Here is an 18,547-nt window from a genome sequence, read left to right on the forward strand (position 1 = left end):
ATATTTATTCCTTTCCCTGCTCAAACAAACCTATTCGTAAACCTTAAAGACCGGGCCAGGCTATTTGTGACTTAAAGAACTGAGATGGGCATCAATTTCCTCATCTAACCTTTGAAAGAAATAAGCTTACACCAACTCAAACAAAGAACTAGTTTTAGAATGATTTAATGGGTGAAGTCAATTATATTTTAGATGTTTGAGTTTGTATTTTATGTTTTGTTTTGGAATCAAAACTTTAATTTTCTTGAAAATGCAGAAACAAGAGAGGCTCACAGTTTCTGGGAACAATGGTGCATCTCTTATTTTTTTGGTGGAGCAGGGAAGTCAGCACTGAATTCACATAGAAAGCAGACAATAAATACGCACAAAGATTCCTTTATACTGCTCAGATAGTTAAGTAAAGATACAAAGACATTGTCTGGACCAGATGTGTATAAGTTTCTGGATAATCTTCTTTTTATGTGGGAGCAATGTATGTGAATCTCGATGAGTGACTGTACCAAAAGGACGACTCTTGTTCTTGCCTAAACTTTATATTTGAATGAAACTGTCTTTTAATCAATCGCTTTCAATCAATGTAGGAGGAAACCTGTTCAGGAAAAAGAAGCTGCTCCTTGTGAAATCTAAGAACAAAAGCTATCTTCCTGCTGAGCAGAGATGATTATCAGGCTGGCACAGTTTGGGCCACCTGCCAGCACTACACTGTACAAACGCACATTTTGTTCCTCTCAGATATGAGCACTTAAGGCATCATTTAGGCATGTCTCCCTCCATGCACAAGCATCCCTGAGCATTTAAGCTGCCCAGTTTTGTCATTCTCTCATGCGTCTGCCTCGGTGATTGGCAGGCTCAAGTGGTTACAGATGAAAGCGGGCCCCCATGCTAATGAATAGGCCCCTGATTGCAGAGCTGCTTGCTCGCAGAATTACAGCGTCAGCCTCTTAATGAGCAGATATACTGCAGTGCCCCTCGTCTCCACGTATTCACATTTCTCTCCTTCATGCTGATGAGCTCTCTTCTGCACAACAGTCAACAAAACCTCTTTGGAAGATTGCAATATGAGCCATCTTCATCACCCCCCCTCCTCCTCTTCTTGCCCAAGTTTTTTTCTGATTTTTCCCCTGATTCACTTGAGAATATTTGACTGATCTGATGATGCTATGCAAAGTATGATAATACCTCAGTTTAAACACTTATAACTGACACTGTGTTGAAGATGTGTGATGGAATAAAAATATGTAGAAGAACAAGTAAGGATAGAAAGGCGGCTCATGTAAAGTGTAACTGTTTTGGGTTAGATTAAATAGTTGATGAAAAATGGTCCCACACTTCTCCCTGACGTCGATGGAAAAGGTCATAAGATCAAGGAAACATGTGAAAGGGAGGTAACATGCATCTGGGTTTAGGTGAAACTACAACCAAAGATGGACTATAAAAACCATGGCGTGTGTTCCACGGTATTCACTTGTTTCCCTTTATGAAATACAAAGGAGGATTTAGCTTACGCTGAAAACAAGCTCGGAAGCTTTGAACAGCTTCTATCAAGGTTGTATTTTTCACTAAGCTTTTCTCGGCTAAAAAGACTGTTTGACTAAGCCTCCAATCTCACAACAACATATGAATGAGCTAAGTATGGAATATTCTTTCTTTTCGCTCTTTTCTATTAGTGCGCATGTCACTTGAAAATGCAAGTTTTTTTTATCACTGCAAATAGAAAAAGCCACAAGGTAATTTTAGAGTATGAAATGGAGAAGGATGGCATTTCAACCAGGAGACTGGTGTTTCTGTAGGGCCTGATTATGTTTTTCAAATAGTTTTTTGGGCCTAGTTTGATTTTATTTGATAGAACTGTCACACTTTATTCAATCTGACAGTGCCTTCACTGTAATCGATTTCTGTAGCCCTCAGACATGAGACCTGTAGCATTATTGCCTTTTATAAATAAGCTGTTAAATCCACAACATCAGGTCATTCACACACTAGTCGATGTTACTCACAGCTTCATTTAGACAAACCGTCATCTTGACTGGAGAAACCCGCATCGTGCACATGATATTTCCCAGATGCACAAGACTGTGAAGTAAAGTATGACACCAAGAGCTACATTTTTGGTATTTTGCTAAAAAAATCTATAGTGCTATGTCAACTTTGCTATAAGTTGTAAGCAGTGGATGGGACCTACTGAAAACACATTTAAGATAACTGAATATTGATGAACTGATGAACTCTTGAGTTTTTTGGGTTATTACCTGCCTTTTTAATTGCACTTACAGTTTAGTTATGAGCTCAAATAAATTTAATCTTTCACTTCATCGGCAGACACTGCAACTAGTAGAACGGGAAAAAGCAGAAAAACAAGTATTTATGAAAATATGATAACATCTGCAAACACATTCTACATTTCAAAGTCTAAAAGTGAACTGAAATAAACTTGTGTTTCTTCCCCTTTGTTTGTGTCATCAGACGACTGATTCACTGCTGAATTTTACGTTACAAATTCTTAAACAACTCCAAAAATGTGTAAAATGGAGACTTGTTCGACTGTACTTTCACAAATCAAACACTGCCCATCGTGTAAAGACTTCAGTGAAAAAGAAAGAAACAAGAAAAGAAGAAAAAAAAGAAACTGTAATAGTCATTTGTGAAAAGCTCATGAAACAACTGCCAGGTTTTACATTTCTCTGCAGGTCAGCACAGATTGCAGAGACATTTACAATAATGAGAGTTTGGTAGTTTATTTCTTAAAGAAAAACAATAAAAATGTAAGTATTGGTTGAAACTGCTTTAACATAAACTGGAGACATTAGTATACCCAACTACTCGTCCACAGCATGAAGCTGCATTGGTGTTCCCTCCTCCAAACCTTTCTCACTATGAATCATTTGGGTTATGTGAGATGATGGCATTATTTTGAATAATTTGCTTTGTCATGCTCTCTATTTGGTTTAATCTACAATTCAGCTAAACTGCAAACAAAATACATGTGGCTACATCTATTTTCAGAAAAAGCTCATCATTGAGCCTTTTCCGACCTATTTCTTGTAAAAATTAATAACCGTCCATTTTTGTTCTTTAGAATCAGATAATTAGATTTTTTATTAAACTTGCTTTATTTTTACTGTTTCAAAATCTAATCATAATAATAAAAGGCATAAGTCTCTCTGTGACCTTATTTTATTAGATTGTCCAAGTAGACTACAGCCAGACTACTATATTATCTAATTTAACAATTACAGATTTTTTTCTCACCCAAGAAATCAGATTACGATTCAGCAGCTTCCAAACAGACTCCAAATAATTCTTCCAGCTTTACGTTCACCAGTCAGTGCCTCAGAGGACACATTAGCTGCTAATGTTAGCCGACACGGCAAGCTATGGTAGCTACATCCAATCATGCCAGACTAATTTACACAATCCTGCAAATCTTTATTTCTTTTGTTTACTTTATTTTCCTGTGCTCCTTTTGTGTTATGTGTTCAAAAGCATGTTTCACACAGTGTCATTTTTAAAGTGTGCCTTTTTTGTACTGTTGAATTATTTGGAAGCTGGCTCGCTATCACATGATAAATCAAAGCAGAAAGCTAAACTTAATGCTTGACTTATTTTGTCTGACATTAGGGGTATGTTTGAAAACTAACTAGGATCTTTTTTCTCTTGTAAAGTGAAGGTTATAGAAAAGTTGTCAAGCTTAGCTACATTAGGTTAGTTTGATGATAATTGAAAATATGGCAATAAGGCTGTTATGAGCTCTATCATCTTTGTTTTTAGCTTTTGACTGGATATGACATTGTCTCAACCTACAGATCAAACTATGATAACAGTTCTTATTTATTTTCTTTCTTTCTTTTTAAAAAAAAACTTTCATCTATGTGGTATCCAGCTTCAACTTGCAGGGCGTTTTCCTCCAACAACTTTCTGAAAACATCATAATGCGATGTCATCCATCAGCTGTTTGGTGACACAAGTCTAAGGGTAACTACATTTGTCACCCAGAATTGGACTATTTTAGGCTTCAGAGCTGGATGACGTCAACACACAATTGTGCCACAGTTAACACTACATGAGTGAACGTTTTTAGATGAAACGTCCTCTTTTTGTGCAAACCGCACCACAGGGAATTTCTTTTGTGGCTTAGGGTGTTTTGCTTAAATGTGGATATTGCACAGGCCTAACATCTCAACCTGGCTATAAAAGCTCTGCACAACTGGATTCAGTATCAAGTTTCCAAACAAAGCTAAATGAATAAATTTGCTTCTGGACTATGCGCCAGGACAGAGTGTACTGTAGAAATTCAGATAAATAAACAACAAAAAAAACCAAAACATCATGTAATAAACCATGACTCCTACAGTAGCAGGGTGCATGAGGGTTGACAAAAAAGCAAGGAAAAGCCGAAACTTATGATTTACATCACCCAGGCTGACAGCCAAGAGTGCACTATGCAAAAATAAACACAGGACTCCACAGCAGGTTCCCAGTATTTGTTTATTTTGGGGGGACGACAATGACTTTTGAAATATCACAGCACTTCAGTTTATTTATAAGAAGCTGGGGAAAGATCTAAATCACTCTCCTGAGACGTGTTAGAGGCAGAAACGTCTGCATGGCAGGTTCAGACGGTGGAGCTACAATACGCCTTAAGACTGAGGACGTTGAGAATGGAAACCTATTACCAGAATACACCCTCTGACACTTGGCGCTTAGGATTGCTATTTAGCTTTATTAAAAGACATGTAAAAACAAGGAAGAAAATCTAATTTTGTTGCACTGAAAGAAAAATTGCTAAATGAACTACAGCATAAAGAAATTAATTTTCATGGCAATTTCATGTCTCATTTAACCACTGACAAAAGATAAAGTCAAACTAAGCTATAAATATGAATTTGATGGTCTGACGTCTGGACTCAAGATTTTTAGTATTTGATATTCATATTATATTATATACGTAATATTAAATATGTAGTATTTTTATGGATTTTCACACTTTATGTGACCAAAGGCTCATTCCATCTATGCTTCATTATAGTCTGACTAAATTATTTGGCTAGATGGAATACATTCACCATTTCTTTTTAGAATATTTTTTAGCTCTAGTGGCATTTATTTGAAAGTAGTTGGACAGAAATGGGTGGAGACAAGTGGGGGAAGACGTCCAACAAAGAGCCTCAGGGCTGGATTTAAATCAAGGCCGGCTGCTTCAAGGAGCTACGACCTCTACACATGGTGCGCCAGCTCAACCAGCTATTTAGCGCCCCACATGCACTGCTCTGTATGGTCTCCACCATCCAGTTTCAGTTACAAAAAAAATTAAATACAGGCACTGTTTTAAAAAAAAGAAAGTTTGAAAAAAGTTTGAAAAAAAGTAAAACAATTGCTCGTTACACTTTCAGTTGAAGTTATCTGAGGGGATCGGGCTTTTGTGGTTGCGGCCCCAAAATTATGGACCAGGATGCCTCTACATGTCAATTAGGCTTCTTCACTGTCTTCTTTCTTTTGTCTTGTCTCCTTCAACACAGTATGAGTTGTTGTGATTTTTACCAGCGTTTTATGTCTGTTTCACTTATTAATTATTCTGTCCTCATTCTCTTAATGTACAGGACTTTGTGAACCATTGTTGTTTTAAATGTGCTTTATAAATAAAAGTTTGGATTGGGCTTTTTTGGATTTGGATGTTTCAACAATATTTAAAAGAATAAGCACTTTGAATATGTACAGGTGAAGATCAATAATTCCGATAATTAAGAGCATAACCCAAATACACTAGTGAGATGGATTTTGTTGTGTTTTTGTCTGGTACCAGATTGAAGCAACAAAATTACATCATGCTACAGCGTAAGGTTTTTCCAATGCCTTCTTCTTACAGTCATAATCAGAATTATTGGCATGACTGACTGGCAGAATTTAGAATATTTTCAGGAATCAATTGAAGTGAACAACCTTTGTACAATCAGAATATTCTAATAAAGCATCCAAAATACCTTTCACTTTTGTTTGCGTGTCGAACCTTTGGCATCAATAGTCAACCTCATAACGTATACTGTGGCATCAAGAAGTTTCTCGCACCTGCTGAGATCATCTTTTAACAAGCTGTTTCAAATTTGCATGAGTTGTTTTGCAACTTTTTTCCAAAAGGATTCAAATGGTCCATATTTTCATTTTCAGCCATTCTTTGGTTCTGTTTGATATTAAGTTTGTTGTCTTGCAGAAAATCAAGATCTTCTTTTTAAATCTTGTTTTCTGACATCGGGTAGCATTTCTATTCTAAAATGCCTCTTTTGATCTTCTGATTTTCTTTGATGCATTCTTTTTTTTTTAATACTAGTATCTCCGTTGGTCGTTGTCTCTGTAGTTCTCTGTGTAATTCTCTGTGTAGTATGAAGCGGATGGAAACTATCTCTTCGTATTGGTCAGCATGACGCCCCTTATATGTACTGTGCAGTGTTTTTTTCCACAACCAGCCCCACAACTTTGGAAACTTCTCTTCAAGAGTTTTTCTTGGTACCACATCCAGGAAACCTCTTCCCAATGACATTGAAATGTATTAACACAATGGACTGTTAATTTTTGTTTTGCATTAAACAATAATGATAAGTTTTGTAGTTTGTAATGTAATGTGCCTATTTTATTCTTACCTCATTCACTTTATTCAGCAAATGTAATTAATATGATACTGTAAATAAAGAGCTGTGTTATGCTGTATAAAGTCCTACAGATGTTGATGATGTAATGTGTTTCTTGTCCACGGGGTGGCAGTGTATCCATGCTACATACTGACATGTTGGCCCGTGACACTAAAGGTTACAAACTGCTTCTGTTGCATTCAGAGCATATCACAGATACAAGAAAAATGTGAGTTTTTTCTTTTATTGACTTCAACGAGGTATCTTCTATGTGTGTCACGATTTCTACAGTATGTACTGAATGTGTCAGTTGGGTTGCATTAATATGACATTTGCTTTTTTTTTACATTTGATCACATTTAGTTGATTCAGGCTCTTTATTGGTATAATCGGACAGGGAATTGGTCTTACTGTGTGTCTTCCACCTGCAGAGGCTGATAACGTTTATATTCAAACAACAGGATCTTTGAATGCATTCTTGCGTTATTCAGCATGCAGCCACAACAGGGCTGTGCTGGGTGGAGTCGGATTGGGTTAGATGTAACATGTAAGGCACTAAACTAAATCGAGTCAGTGTCACTGAGAAATCTAATCTTCCTTGGAGGAAAAAGAAGTCCACAGAGGAATCAAGAATCGTATGTGTTTACAATACAGTAGAAATAAGACTGGGCTGAGACATGGCTGAACCTTACAGTGTTATTTGTGCGTGTGTGTAAATATAAGCCAAATTCCGGTTCAGCCAGACCTACCTACGCCCTGCAGTTTTCTCTGCATTTCTCAGGGGTCTTTGCTTTCTTCTCACTCTTGCCTCTCCATTGTTCGTGTTTCTTCCAGTTTTGCTCCAACCTGCTGGGCTTTCCTCAGGTGAAGCCGACTTCTCACATCACCATGAATGCATTGTGTCCACCCTCAATACAGCGTGGAGACAGCCAGGCCTCTTTGTAGCCTGCAAGCCAAACTGGTTTCACAAATCAGGTCAGATGAAAATCTGAGGAGATGTTTGAAATTGTTTGGAGATATGGAGCTGATTGTAGCATTAAAAACTGTTTTGTGTGCTCCACAGGAGAGTTTGGATGATACACTTGGATGATGCAAATCATTTTCAGTATTTAATTCAGTTACCCTGATCTTAGCTGCTCTGATATTCAGTTCCTTCATATTTTAGACTATTCTAAATTCACCATCATATTTCATAAAAACCTACAGTCACAATCTGATGTCGGATGATCTGTCTCTGTTATTGGATTCAGCAGCTCCTCCATCGCCTTCACCACGGGCCTCACCACAGGCCTGGGACCCACCTGCTGCATCTACACCCTCCAGAGATGTTTCACTGTCGTTCTCTTCTCCACCGTCACCCATGAGACTTCCTTATCACCTTGAAAGCTTGGTGAAATCACGGATTAAAATGGTTTAAGATGGTTTCTTTGGTTTCTTTGGATGGTTTCTTTCTTTCATCTTTTCCCAGGGAGGGAGTGAAGAGAGGGACAGACAGTCCAATCAGAGAAATCTTATCCAAATCCCCTGCAAGACCACAGCTTCCAGTTCAACTCTAGCTGATCTCAAACACGCAGTACTCAATGTCAGATATTTAAGCAACAAATCATTCTTAATTAACAGTTATTATTTCCTCTCACAATCTTGATTTTACGTTTTTAACTGAGACATGGCTTAACAAAAGCACAGCTAATGTAGTCCTGGTTGAGTCTAGTCCATCTCACTTCAATTTTGTGTCTGAAACCAGAGTGGTGGGGGTGTTTGTGACATATTCAGGGACACTATACCCACCCACAAATTGTTTTTTCATCATTTGAGTATGTGCCATTCAAAATGGAGATAAAACCATTTTCCATACTTTATATCACCATTTACAGACCACCACAGAATTGTTTTATTGATGATTTTACTGAATTACTTTCAATTGTGTGCACTGCTTTCGATTGTTTAGTCATGACAGGGGACTTGAATGTGCACGTGGAAGTAGCCCTTAACAAACAAGCTAAAGAACTCACTGCTGTCCTTGAAATGTTTGGTTTAACCCAGCATGTAAGTGAGCCCACCCACAGCAGAGGGCACACTCTAGATATGCTCAATTCAAAGGGTGTTGTTATCTCAAATATGGACGTCGTCAATGTTGCTTTATCTGATCTTTTTTGTGTTTTGTGTTTTTTTGTGTTTGACTTGTCTGTTGCACCCAGTTGGGTCTGCAGTTGTTCGGGGAAGACTCATAAATGACAGAAAAAGGACACAGTTTATGGAAATAATTAGGTTTGAGAACACCCCGTGTTCTAATGTTGATGATCTATTGAACTCTTACAAATCAAGTCTCTTAAATGTTTTAGATACCGTTGCTCCTATCAAGGTTAGAATGGTTAAAAGAAGGCAAAAGGCACCAAGAACAAAAGAAGAATCGGTCAGGGCACAGAGAAGAGAGTGTCGGAGAGCCAAACGGAAATGGCGTAAGTCAAAGCTCCAGGTTCATTATGAGATTTACAAAGAAAAGCTATGTGTGTTCAACCAGACTTTGTGTAGAACGAGGGAGAGTTATTTTTCTAAAATCATCAAAAACTGCAGTAATAAATCTCGTGTCCTGTTTGCTACAGAAAACAGATTAACAAACCCTCCACTTTCAGCTCGTCATCAAGCTCTGCAGTGGCCTGATAAGGAGCCATTCATTTGAGTCAGGTGTGGTGGAGGAGGGAAACATCGAAAACATGCAGGGCAGTGGGTCATGAGGACCGGAATTGAGAAACACTGGACTACTGTAACGGCCTGCTCACTAGGTTCTCTAAACGGGCTGTAAGACAGCTGCTGTACATCCAGAATGCTGCTGTTCCATCCTGACTAGAACCAAGAAATACGACCATATTAGTCCAGCGCTCAGGTCTGTGCACTGGCTTCCTGTCGCTCAGAGAATAGACTTTAAATTAGCTCTGCTCCTGTACAAGTCTCATCATGGTCTAGCGCCAAAGTACATCTCTGACATGTTAGAGCCATATGAACCAACTGGGACTCTGAGAAACTCAGGGAGGGGTCTCCTGCTGATGCCCAGAGTCAGGACTAAACAGGATGAGGCTGCATTTCCGTTTTATGCTCCTAAAATCTGGAACAGTCTTCCAGAACCCTGTTGTTCAATCTGTACATGCTCCCATTAGGCCAGCTACCTCAACTCTGACAATGTTTAAATCCAGGCTGAAAACAGTTCTATTTAGCTGTGCATATGACAACTGAAAGTGTCATATGCACAAAGTATGTAGCAGTAAAGCACTTTGAATTGCCTTATGTATGAATTGTGCTCTACAAATAAACTTGCCTTGCCTTATTTTTTCACTCCTTTAAAAGGTGTCATGTTGCATCCTCCTCTCCGCTGCAGAGGGATTGGACGTTTCATAGGCTCCTCCCCAGCAAAGACAGCCATGCCTCTGTTACAGGACTCACCTGTGAAAGCTGGTGCAGCAGCAACAGTCACTCTCACCATCAGAAACCAGACCACACAGGACAAAGACGGACCCACTGAAGAACTGAGCCACATGTAAGTTTGCTTTTGATTGCTCGACACTCTCTTGCTGCCAGGTCCGTTCAATAGTTTTGGTAAAGTATCTATGTGAACAGCTGGCTTATGGAACAAGGATCTGTTTTAATGTTTATAGATACTGTTGTAAAGTCAATCAAACACCCACATAGAGACCAGAAATTACATTAAACAAATAAACAGACAACAGAGGGAAACATAGCGCCAGAGGTGAAAAAAAAGTTTTCCATGACAGTTTTTTCGGGGAGGCAAAGTAGGTACTGAAAAACAGAAAAAACTGGTGCATAAAAATTTAAAGTTGAACTACTTTCTGCCAGCTCACAACTTTGCATCTTTGTCTTTTTCTTGAACATAAGCTGTGTTGAAAAGCAGACACACATTTTCACGTGTGCAAAAAAAACTAACATTGATCTGATTCTTCTGCAGTGGACACGATGGCCTCCACTTTCTCTGTGCGCAGTTACTCTGTGCGTCAGCCCTCCTTCTCCTGCGTTTCTGTCAGAGACAGTGGACGCAGCTTCCGCTCCAAGTCCCCCGTCCCCCCACTGTCCAACGTCAACAGTCTGTCTCTGTCCCGCTCCCTTTCTGTGGGCAACGGCCTCAACATGCTGGGCTCCAGCCTCTCCTTCAACGGCCTTGGCACCAGCGAGAAGGAGACGATGCAGGGCCTGAACGACAGGCTGGCCAACTACCTGGACAAAGTGCGCTCACTGGAGAGATCCAACGCTGAGCTGGAGGTGAAGATCAAGCAGCTCATGCTGGAGAAATCTCCAAAAGGGCATGACATCGAGGGGATGATGGCACAGGCACATGCCATCGGGCAAGAGGTCAGAAATTCAGACTGCAGCAATTTATTTGATGATATATATCTCAGATTTTTGTGTTGACAAGTAACTTCATAGGCACAAAATGTTCAAATGTCACAGTTAACACAATAATGTTATTTACCTTTTTCTCATGAGACAGTTTTCGTCTATACACCAAATGTAATGTTGGGATGTGCCAACTTGGGGACTGTACGCTTGTAGGATTGTCCTCCAAGTCAACTTTATTCTTTAAAGTCTTTGTTTTGAAACTCTGAAGGCAGCAAAATTACACTTTGGCAGATCAACACAGAAAAAAACAAAACTTTGAGCTAAATTTGACCATGTTTCCATTCACAGGTGAGAAAAAAGACGCTGGAGAACGCACGGATCATGCTGGAGATTGATAATGCCAAGCTGGCAGCTGATGATTTCAGGGTCAAGTGAGTGTCACACAGAGCTTCTTTTCTTTTACCTGCCTGTGAGGGTTCGCATGGGAGCGCCAGACTGCAAAGCAATGTGAATAAATGACCTTTCTGTTAGGCTGTGGAATAAGAGCCCCATTCTCACGGTGCTCAGGCACCAAAAAACCAAGCCATCAGTTAGTGGAGGGTATGATAGATTGTGCAGGTCAGAAAGACACCGTCCGTGTCTGAAGTCCACCTTTGGCAAGGCGAAGCTGCGTGAATGATGGCAGAGTCAGGATACACCCACTGCTGGTGTTTTTCACAATGTGTTGATGGTATGTTCTGTGGACTGATGTGAAGGAAAGATGCATCGATTGACAGTGACAAATGATATTAGCAGCAAAGTGAATGTGGACTTCACATACAGATATTTACATGAGGTTACATGGTATTTTTCACATGTTTGAGTTTGTACCACTCACGTCTATCTATTTTCTTTTGTACTTGAGCAGATTATTCATATGTTCTTTTCAGTCCAACACATTAATCTGACCGTCGTGATGTTTAAATATTTTATGACGTGAGATTTGAAATTATGAATGTACATAACTGTATTTATAAATGTTTAAAATCATTACATTAAAACTTCATTAAAACATCAATTTGCTCAGCCATCACCCCACTTGTCTCTTTAAACCCTCTTGAAACATTGTCCCTCACAATGAAACATTTTTACAGTGTAATATTAATGCTTTCATTAAAGTAAAAGTAAATATGAGTGTTTTTCTCACCAGTATTTATGATTTGATTAACCGCCCTTGAGCCCTGGATGTAATAGTGTTTCTGATATCCTCACAAATATCCTCATATGTGGATTGAATATATTGTTCATTTTGCTGCAGTTAAACCTTCTTTGTGTGTCTCTCTGCAGATGGGAGACGGAGGCCAGCTTGTGTCAGTCAGTGGAACGAGACTGTCAGGCTCTGAAGAGAGCAAAGTCAGACCACGACCAGATCATCGCCACCCTGCGAGGAGATCTGGACAGCCTGAAGGAGGAGCTGTACTTCCTCAAGAAGAATCACGATGAGGTGAGATCTCTGCCACAGAGAAGGTTGCATCAGACCCACTAGATCTGAATTCATTTAACAACCAAATCATTTGAAATGATCTCATGTGTTGGGTTTTTCTGCACCTAAATGTGATTAATGAATTCTGCATCACAATAAGTTGGCATAAACCAGCTCTGTGCCAGTGTTTGCTCTCTCAGTCACACAGTACCTGACACATGATAACGTTACAGTGTATAAAGGGACACACCCATTGTCTTGTGCCACAGTGCCCAACAGCAAGATAACACCCATTTATACTGCATAGAAGTCAGTGCAGCCACACAGACAGTGTTTGTGTTTAGACAGTCAGGTGTGGTGTCACGGATGTTACCTGAGACTTGCATGAATGTTTTTTATGATACAATTTCTACTGTTTACTGAGGTGATCAAGAAACTTTTTTTTTTTCAGACAGTGAGGTCTTTAGAGTCCGTCCTCCCATTTGAGAAAACAGATCTCTTTTTCCCCAGAATGAACAAATTATTACTGCATGTGAAACTATTACAACTCTAGTATGTGACTACTTTTAAAATACAGTTTAAAACTCAACCTTTTCTGTGTTAGCTAGCTTGCTGCAGCTGATAAACTGTGCTAGCTTCAGTTATCATTCAGCTGGCTAAAACTGAGAGTACAACGAACATCTACCTCTGTGTGAAATCAGGGATCCATTGTTTTGATAATAGCCATGTATGTGCGGTCATAAATTAACCATTGTTATAACTGCATATAGGCAGTGGGAAAAAGATGAAGACGTAAGGTAGAAGTACTTAGCAAAATGTAATTTAGAAAATTAAGTGTGCAGCAGAGAGTACTCAATTTCATGTAGCTAAAGTATATTAACACTAATGATAGCTTAAGCAGACATTTCAGATAGTGATAGAATCAGAGGTCAACAGCCACTGTGACAATAAATCTTGATTATAACCAGGGTTTCAAGGCCACTAACTATAGTACAATATTGCATTGTTAAATATTGTTTGTTCTCTCCCCTTTTTGTTATTATAGGAGATTAATGCTCTGAAGGCTCGTCTGGCCAATGAGCAAGTGAATGTTGAGGTGGATGCAGCCCAGGGGCCTGACCTGGGGGCCATAATGGCTGAGCTTAGGGTCCAATATGAAGGTATTGCTCGAAAGAATAAGGAGGATGCCGAGACCTGGTACCTCAAGAAGGTCAGCATAAATCATTTATTTTTGTGTGTGAAGGGCAGCGTGAAGGGAATAACCTTTATTTCCTCAATTATTCTGATGCGTGTCCACAGTTAGAGGCAGTTCAGTCGGAGGTGAAAGAAAGCAACGAGGCGCTGCGCTGTGCCCAGAGTGAGCTCAGTGAGAGGCGACGCTTCCTGCAGGCTCTGGAGGTCGAGCTTGACAATCTTCGCAAACAGGTAGAGCGCAGCTTCCAGTATGTATACATGTGAAACACCACCTTTTTCTCATGGAATTGCTCCGTTAAACATAGTAATTAGCCATCCATTTGGATGGCTCATTAACTACCACTCCCCCACTTCTTTAGAGCTCAACCCTTACTATACCTTCTCCACTGATCTGCAGACATGTCGGAACAGTCTGTGAATAACAGCTACTTACTCTTTGTCTACATTGAGCTATATGGACATACAAAGTACACAACAATGTCCCTGAACTCCTATAATCAGTCAGTTTGTCAAAACATAGACACAAACGAACCAATGTTTTGTCAGTGTCTCATGTGAAAACAGATCAAACAGCAAACTGCAAAGCCACATGCAGCTCTCAAATGTTTGTCCAACCTGATAGTGAGCTCACGACATTGAATGTAGAGACATCATTACGTTGACAGTCCCTCATATATCTGGTTGAAGTATGAGGATGAGTGAATGGATGTTCTCAAAAAGGAAAATTAACAAAGCAACACTGTGGGTGGTAAAACTGTCACGGACACTGTCTGACTTCTGTGACATTTTTTGTGTTGTTGTGAACAGTCTGAGTTGATCGCCTTTAAGCTTCTGCCCTCATCTGTATTTAGCTTTACTGTCAAGACTGCTGTTACTGTACATGTTTGCTGTGCCATTAAAGGGGCAGTCTAGTCAAGCAGAAAGATAAGTACATCGAACGACTACATAATGACAGAATGTTTTGAAGCTTAGACTGTTGCCATAGTAACACACATCTAAAATACTATTCCAACGCTTTCATTTTTAATCGATATCATTATTGAGGCCTCAAAAAAAATTTAAACTGTCCATGCAGTACAAACTAGTACTAAAACTCATTATACTTCAATGTGAACTATTATTAGTGCCTTCAAACAGTAACATTTATTCTTGGTACCCCCCAACTGTATGATTGCATGACAGACTAGATGTTAAATGTTGAAAAGGTCACACATCTGGTCCAGAATAACATCAAAACTGTAAATATGACCTCAAGAAGAATGACAGTTACTAGAAATCCATGAGAATTTTGGAGAAATTTAGACCTGAAAATTGCAAAAGCTTAAGCTACATTTGCGGGCAACCGGGAATTTGGAATTATTCAACTGGAAAAGTCTAAAAAAGTGAGAGAGCTTGTTCATCCCTATATCTTCAAATTCTGCTATTTTGTCAATAGAGCCATCTTTAAGACACACACAAGGTGTCTGTTTACCCAGTATATTAAAAACTGGCATGGAAGGCTACCTTCTGCACTATTGAGTGATGCCAGACAAAATGATAGAAGATGTAGAAGTATGAACTCATAGTTTTCTTATTAACTTTAAACCCACTTATATATTTTATTGTTATTCCCCAATATATCATCCTACAGAGTTTAGCATGGTTCATCTTTTCTGTGTGCTTTGCTTGTAGTAGGTTACTTACAGACACTAACTGCTTTATGTTCTTGCTCCGAAGCCCCAACAATGGTGTTTGTGAAAGCTAGTGTTATGTCTGTTTATGTCAGTTTAGAACCCAAATAGAATTGTGAACAGCTTCTTCATTTTTCACCTTTACATTCTGTTTCAGCTTCTTTATGGTAATCATTTTGTTTTTTCCGGCCAACAGTTTCACTATTGTGGTCCAGTAATCCAGTTTATGGCCAAAGTTAGCATCTATTTGTAATCATAATTGGGCATTTAGCAGCTAAAGGACAAATATATGTCAAAACAGAGCAAAACTGACATTAGTCACTTGGTCTCAAAGATGATTCCATCTATGATAGCCACTTAAAACATCTAAATATTTTCAATAAATTAAGTGTGCTACCCCTTTTTTTAAGTAAATGTTTGTTATCTACAGCCGTAGACTGTTGTCTCTCATATGTTAACAGGTAAGCGTGTTGGAGGGAAACCTTGGAGAAACAGGACACAAGTACTCTGTGGAGATGGATCGTCTTCAGGCAACACTGACTCAGCTGGAGGACGAGCTGTCTCAGCTGCGTTTGGACATGCAACGCAACAAGACCGACTACGAGCAGCTGCTGCGCATCAAGCAGAACCTGGAAATGGAGATTGCCACCTACAGGAGGCTGCTGGAAGGGGAAGAAATGTGAGAAAAGGCTTGTAAACCATGATCAGAGTCAATACTCGAGTCATTTGTATTACAGTTCTGTAACAGCTTTTCACACAGAAGTGTTTTCTTTGGGTCACAAACTAACCATTCTAAGGTAGCTCTTGCTTTCTGCCACACAAGTGTAATTTGTGCATTTGTATCATGTCTCATGAAAAGGATGAGTTCCACATTAAGTTTTATAGAGAAATACCACTTTTGATCTATCCAGTAAATCAAAAGACTGCTGTTGGCAGTTAGTTTGCTTAGCTTAGCATAAGGAGAGAGAGGAAATGGGGGAACAATTCTACTTAACCTTTATACAAAAGTTACTAAATTTACCTCCAAGTACCTTGAAAGTTTACTAATTAACAAATTAGATTAACTAACTAATATCTCAACTATTTAAGGAATGATACATTTTTGTACAGATTTAGGTCTGAACACAGCTAAATCTAAGCTAACTAGATGCTGGTTGTAGCTTAATATGCATTATAAAGATATGAAAATAGCACCTTTTTTCCTCTAACTAAAAAAATTGAACGTTTTTTTTAAGAGTTTAGCAACTTAGGTTAAATATTGAGTAAGTAGAGTTTCTGCTTTGCTTTCATTGATAACAAACATTACAACTTGTAAAATTTTCTTTTACAGGGTGAAAGAAACACCTCCACCTCCCAAAAGTAAGTTTGGAATACTTTCTTTAACTGATTATTGTTTCGAATTGGTATTTTTGAACTAGACTGTACTTACATAATTTTTTTTTTGTCTTCACTCAAAAGGCTTTTATACTAAAAGCTACACACATACTCATATATATGAGCCTATACGGTGTTACAGGCCAACATCCCTAACATTTACACACCCACTGCCTCGCAGGCAATGTGGGGTTCAGTGTTTTGACACTTTGATATGTGGTCCAGGAAAGGCAGCTTTCCAAATGGCAGATAATTGCTCTTCCACCTGAGCTATAGCTGGGTGTTCTTTTTATTAAGCCCACTTGTGGCAGTTTTTACAGGATGCAACTGATAGTCCTGTGAATGAACCTGCAACATCTTTTTGAAGACACAAAATTTGTAAACTGATGTCCTCTCTACAGTCAGTGATGTTGATCTCAACAGCTAGGAATTGATCTCCCTTGAAGTTTTTCATGCGTTCACTTGAAATCCAAAATAAAAAAAAAAAAATTACTGACCTTGGTATATTCCTGTGTTACAGAAGACCCCGAAGTAAGGACCAGAAAGATTGTTAAAGTCGTCACTCAGACCGTGATCAATGGCAAGGTGGTCGATGAGTCCAGTGAGGTGGAGCAGATTGAGGAGAAGAAAAAATGAGCCAACAGGAGCACCAATGTCTCTTAAATCCCAAACGACTGCTGACTGCCTCAGCCTTTTGTCTTCTTCATTATCTCCTCATGCTTTAATGCCTGAAGCCATTCACGATTATTCTGAAAATGGAACTGAAGATTAAAGTTTTGTCTAAAAATAATGCTCATTCACTTACTGTGTACTGTACTTCACTTGAATTTAGTATAATTCATTAAACTTGTGGTTAGTGCCTCTTATTCGACTTCACTAAATTTTGTAGGTTATGACTTTACACAACCAGTCATCCTGGCTACTGTTCGACTTTTCAAATGAGACACCAAAGTCCTTAAAGGAGTCCTTTAAGTCTTATCTACTTACAAAATTAATGCACACTTTCACTGTTTCATGAATAAGCTTAGATTAAAGGCTGTTATTCACTTATTTTAAGGACTCAACTGTGTTGTTAAAATTCTACTATATGAAATGCAGTGTTTCAGCAGAAAGATTGACTCTTGGAGCTGATAATGTTCTCACTTTTTAATATATTGAATTTGGGACCTTTACCTGCATTAGAGTACATGTACAGAGTGCTAAAACTACTTTGTCTCAGGAAAATGCATTATTTCATAACCTGAATACTTCCTGAAGTTATCCTCTACTTTTATTTCTCTGTCAATACAACTGAAATTATTTCAAAGTTGCTTTTGCTGTATTTCAGTACAGTATTTCAATAATTGGACTATTTTGACTGATAGTTTTACTGTAAACTCAAACTCAGAAAATGGCTTTGTCATTTTCTTGTGGAACTAAATGAGTCAGCTAAGGCAGTTTTAAAATGTCAGTGAAACACAGTGTTAAGATTTTTCTTTAGGTTAGATTTGAGCTCAAACAAAAACTTTGACTGATACTCAGAGAACAAAACAGAGGAGACAAAGAAACATGACTCTGCACAAAGAGGGCAGAAACAGCTGACCCATATGCAGCGGTGTCAGATAACGGCTCGATATGAGTGTGTCTCTGAGAGTTGTGTTCATGTATAAAAAAATGTTCAAAATGCTTTTTTTTCCATGACTGAAAAAGTCCCGAGCAAAATCGTGCAGGTAAAACCTGTTCACTGTGATACTGTAAGAGCAGTTCAAATGTCATGACAACACACCAAAGTCACGTCAGAGGTTTTACTTCTTTAACTGAGACTTGAACAATAGATCTATAGGCGTCAACTTTCGGTATTCAGATGATTTTTTTTTTTTGTGAAGGCCTATTTTAAACCA

At 38.7% G+C, this 18,547-nt stretch overlaps 1 protein-coding gene and 1 long non-coding RNA gene across 4 annotated transcripts; both read left to right on the forward strand.

Annotated features, from left to right (window-relative positions):
- Window positions 1–6,855: 6,855 nt before the first annotated feature.
- On the forward strand, window positions 6,856–7,812 carry LOC140309100 (uncharacterized). The gene is made up of 3 exons (XR_011916354.1): window positions 6,856–6,910; window positions 7,052–7,167; window positions 7,455–7,812. It is a non-coding gene; the product is annotated as an uncharacterized lncRNA (long non-coding RNA).
- A 2,136-nt stretch (window positions 7,813–9,948) lies between these two features.
- krt1-c5 (keratin, type 1, gene c5) lies at window positions 9,949–17,457 on the forward strand. Of its 3 annotated transcripts, none has more exons than XM_072387473.1 (9): window positions 9,949–10,152; window positions 10,579–10,979; window positions 11,316–11,398; window positions 12,294–12,450; window positions 13,475–13,639; window positions 13,729–13,854; window positions 15,755–15,972; window positions 16,624–16,656; window positions 17,191–17,457. In XM_072387473.1, the coding sequence occupies exons 2-9, from the start codon at window positions 10,587–10,589 to the stop codon at window positions 17,219–17,221; spliced, it is 1,206 nt and encodes a 401-aa protein (XP_072243574.1). In that variant the 5' UTR covers window positions 9,949–10,152; window positions 10,579–10,586; the 3' UTR covers window positions 17,222–17,457. The 3 variants fall into 3 exon arrangements, with proteins under 3 accessions (XP_072243574.1, XP_072243572.1, XP_072243573.1); XM_072387471.1 differs by having other exon boundaries at window positions 16,624–16,652; window positions 17,188–17,457; XM_072387472.1 differs by having other exon boundaries at window positions 16,624–16,652.
- The last annotated feature ends 1,090 nt before the right edge of the window (window positions 17,458–18,547 follow it).

Source organism: Leuresthes tenuis, unplaced genomic scaffold, assembly GCF_036924035.1.
Source record: "Leuresthes tenuis unplaced genomic scaffold, fLeuTen1.0.hap1 SCAF_6, whole genome shotgun sequence".
Taxonomy (NCBI): domain Eukaryota; kingdom Metazoa; phylum Chordata; class Actinopteri; order Atheriniformes; family Atherinopsidae; genus Leuresthes; species Leuresthes tenuis.

Coding starts and splice junctions, on each gene's coding strand:
- krt1-c5 (XM_072387471.1), top strand. CDS start 10,587: ATGGCCTCCACTTTCTCTGTGCGCAGTTACTCTGTGCGTCAGCCCTCC. Junction 13,640..13,728: donor AGACCTGGTACCTCAAGAAG/GTCAGCATAAAT, acceptor GCGTGTCCACAG/TTAGAGGCAGTTCAGTCGGA. Junction 13,855..15,754: donor TTGACAATCTTCGCAAACAG/GTAGAGCGCAGC, acceptor ATATGTTAACAG/GTAAGCGTGTTGGAGGGAAA.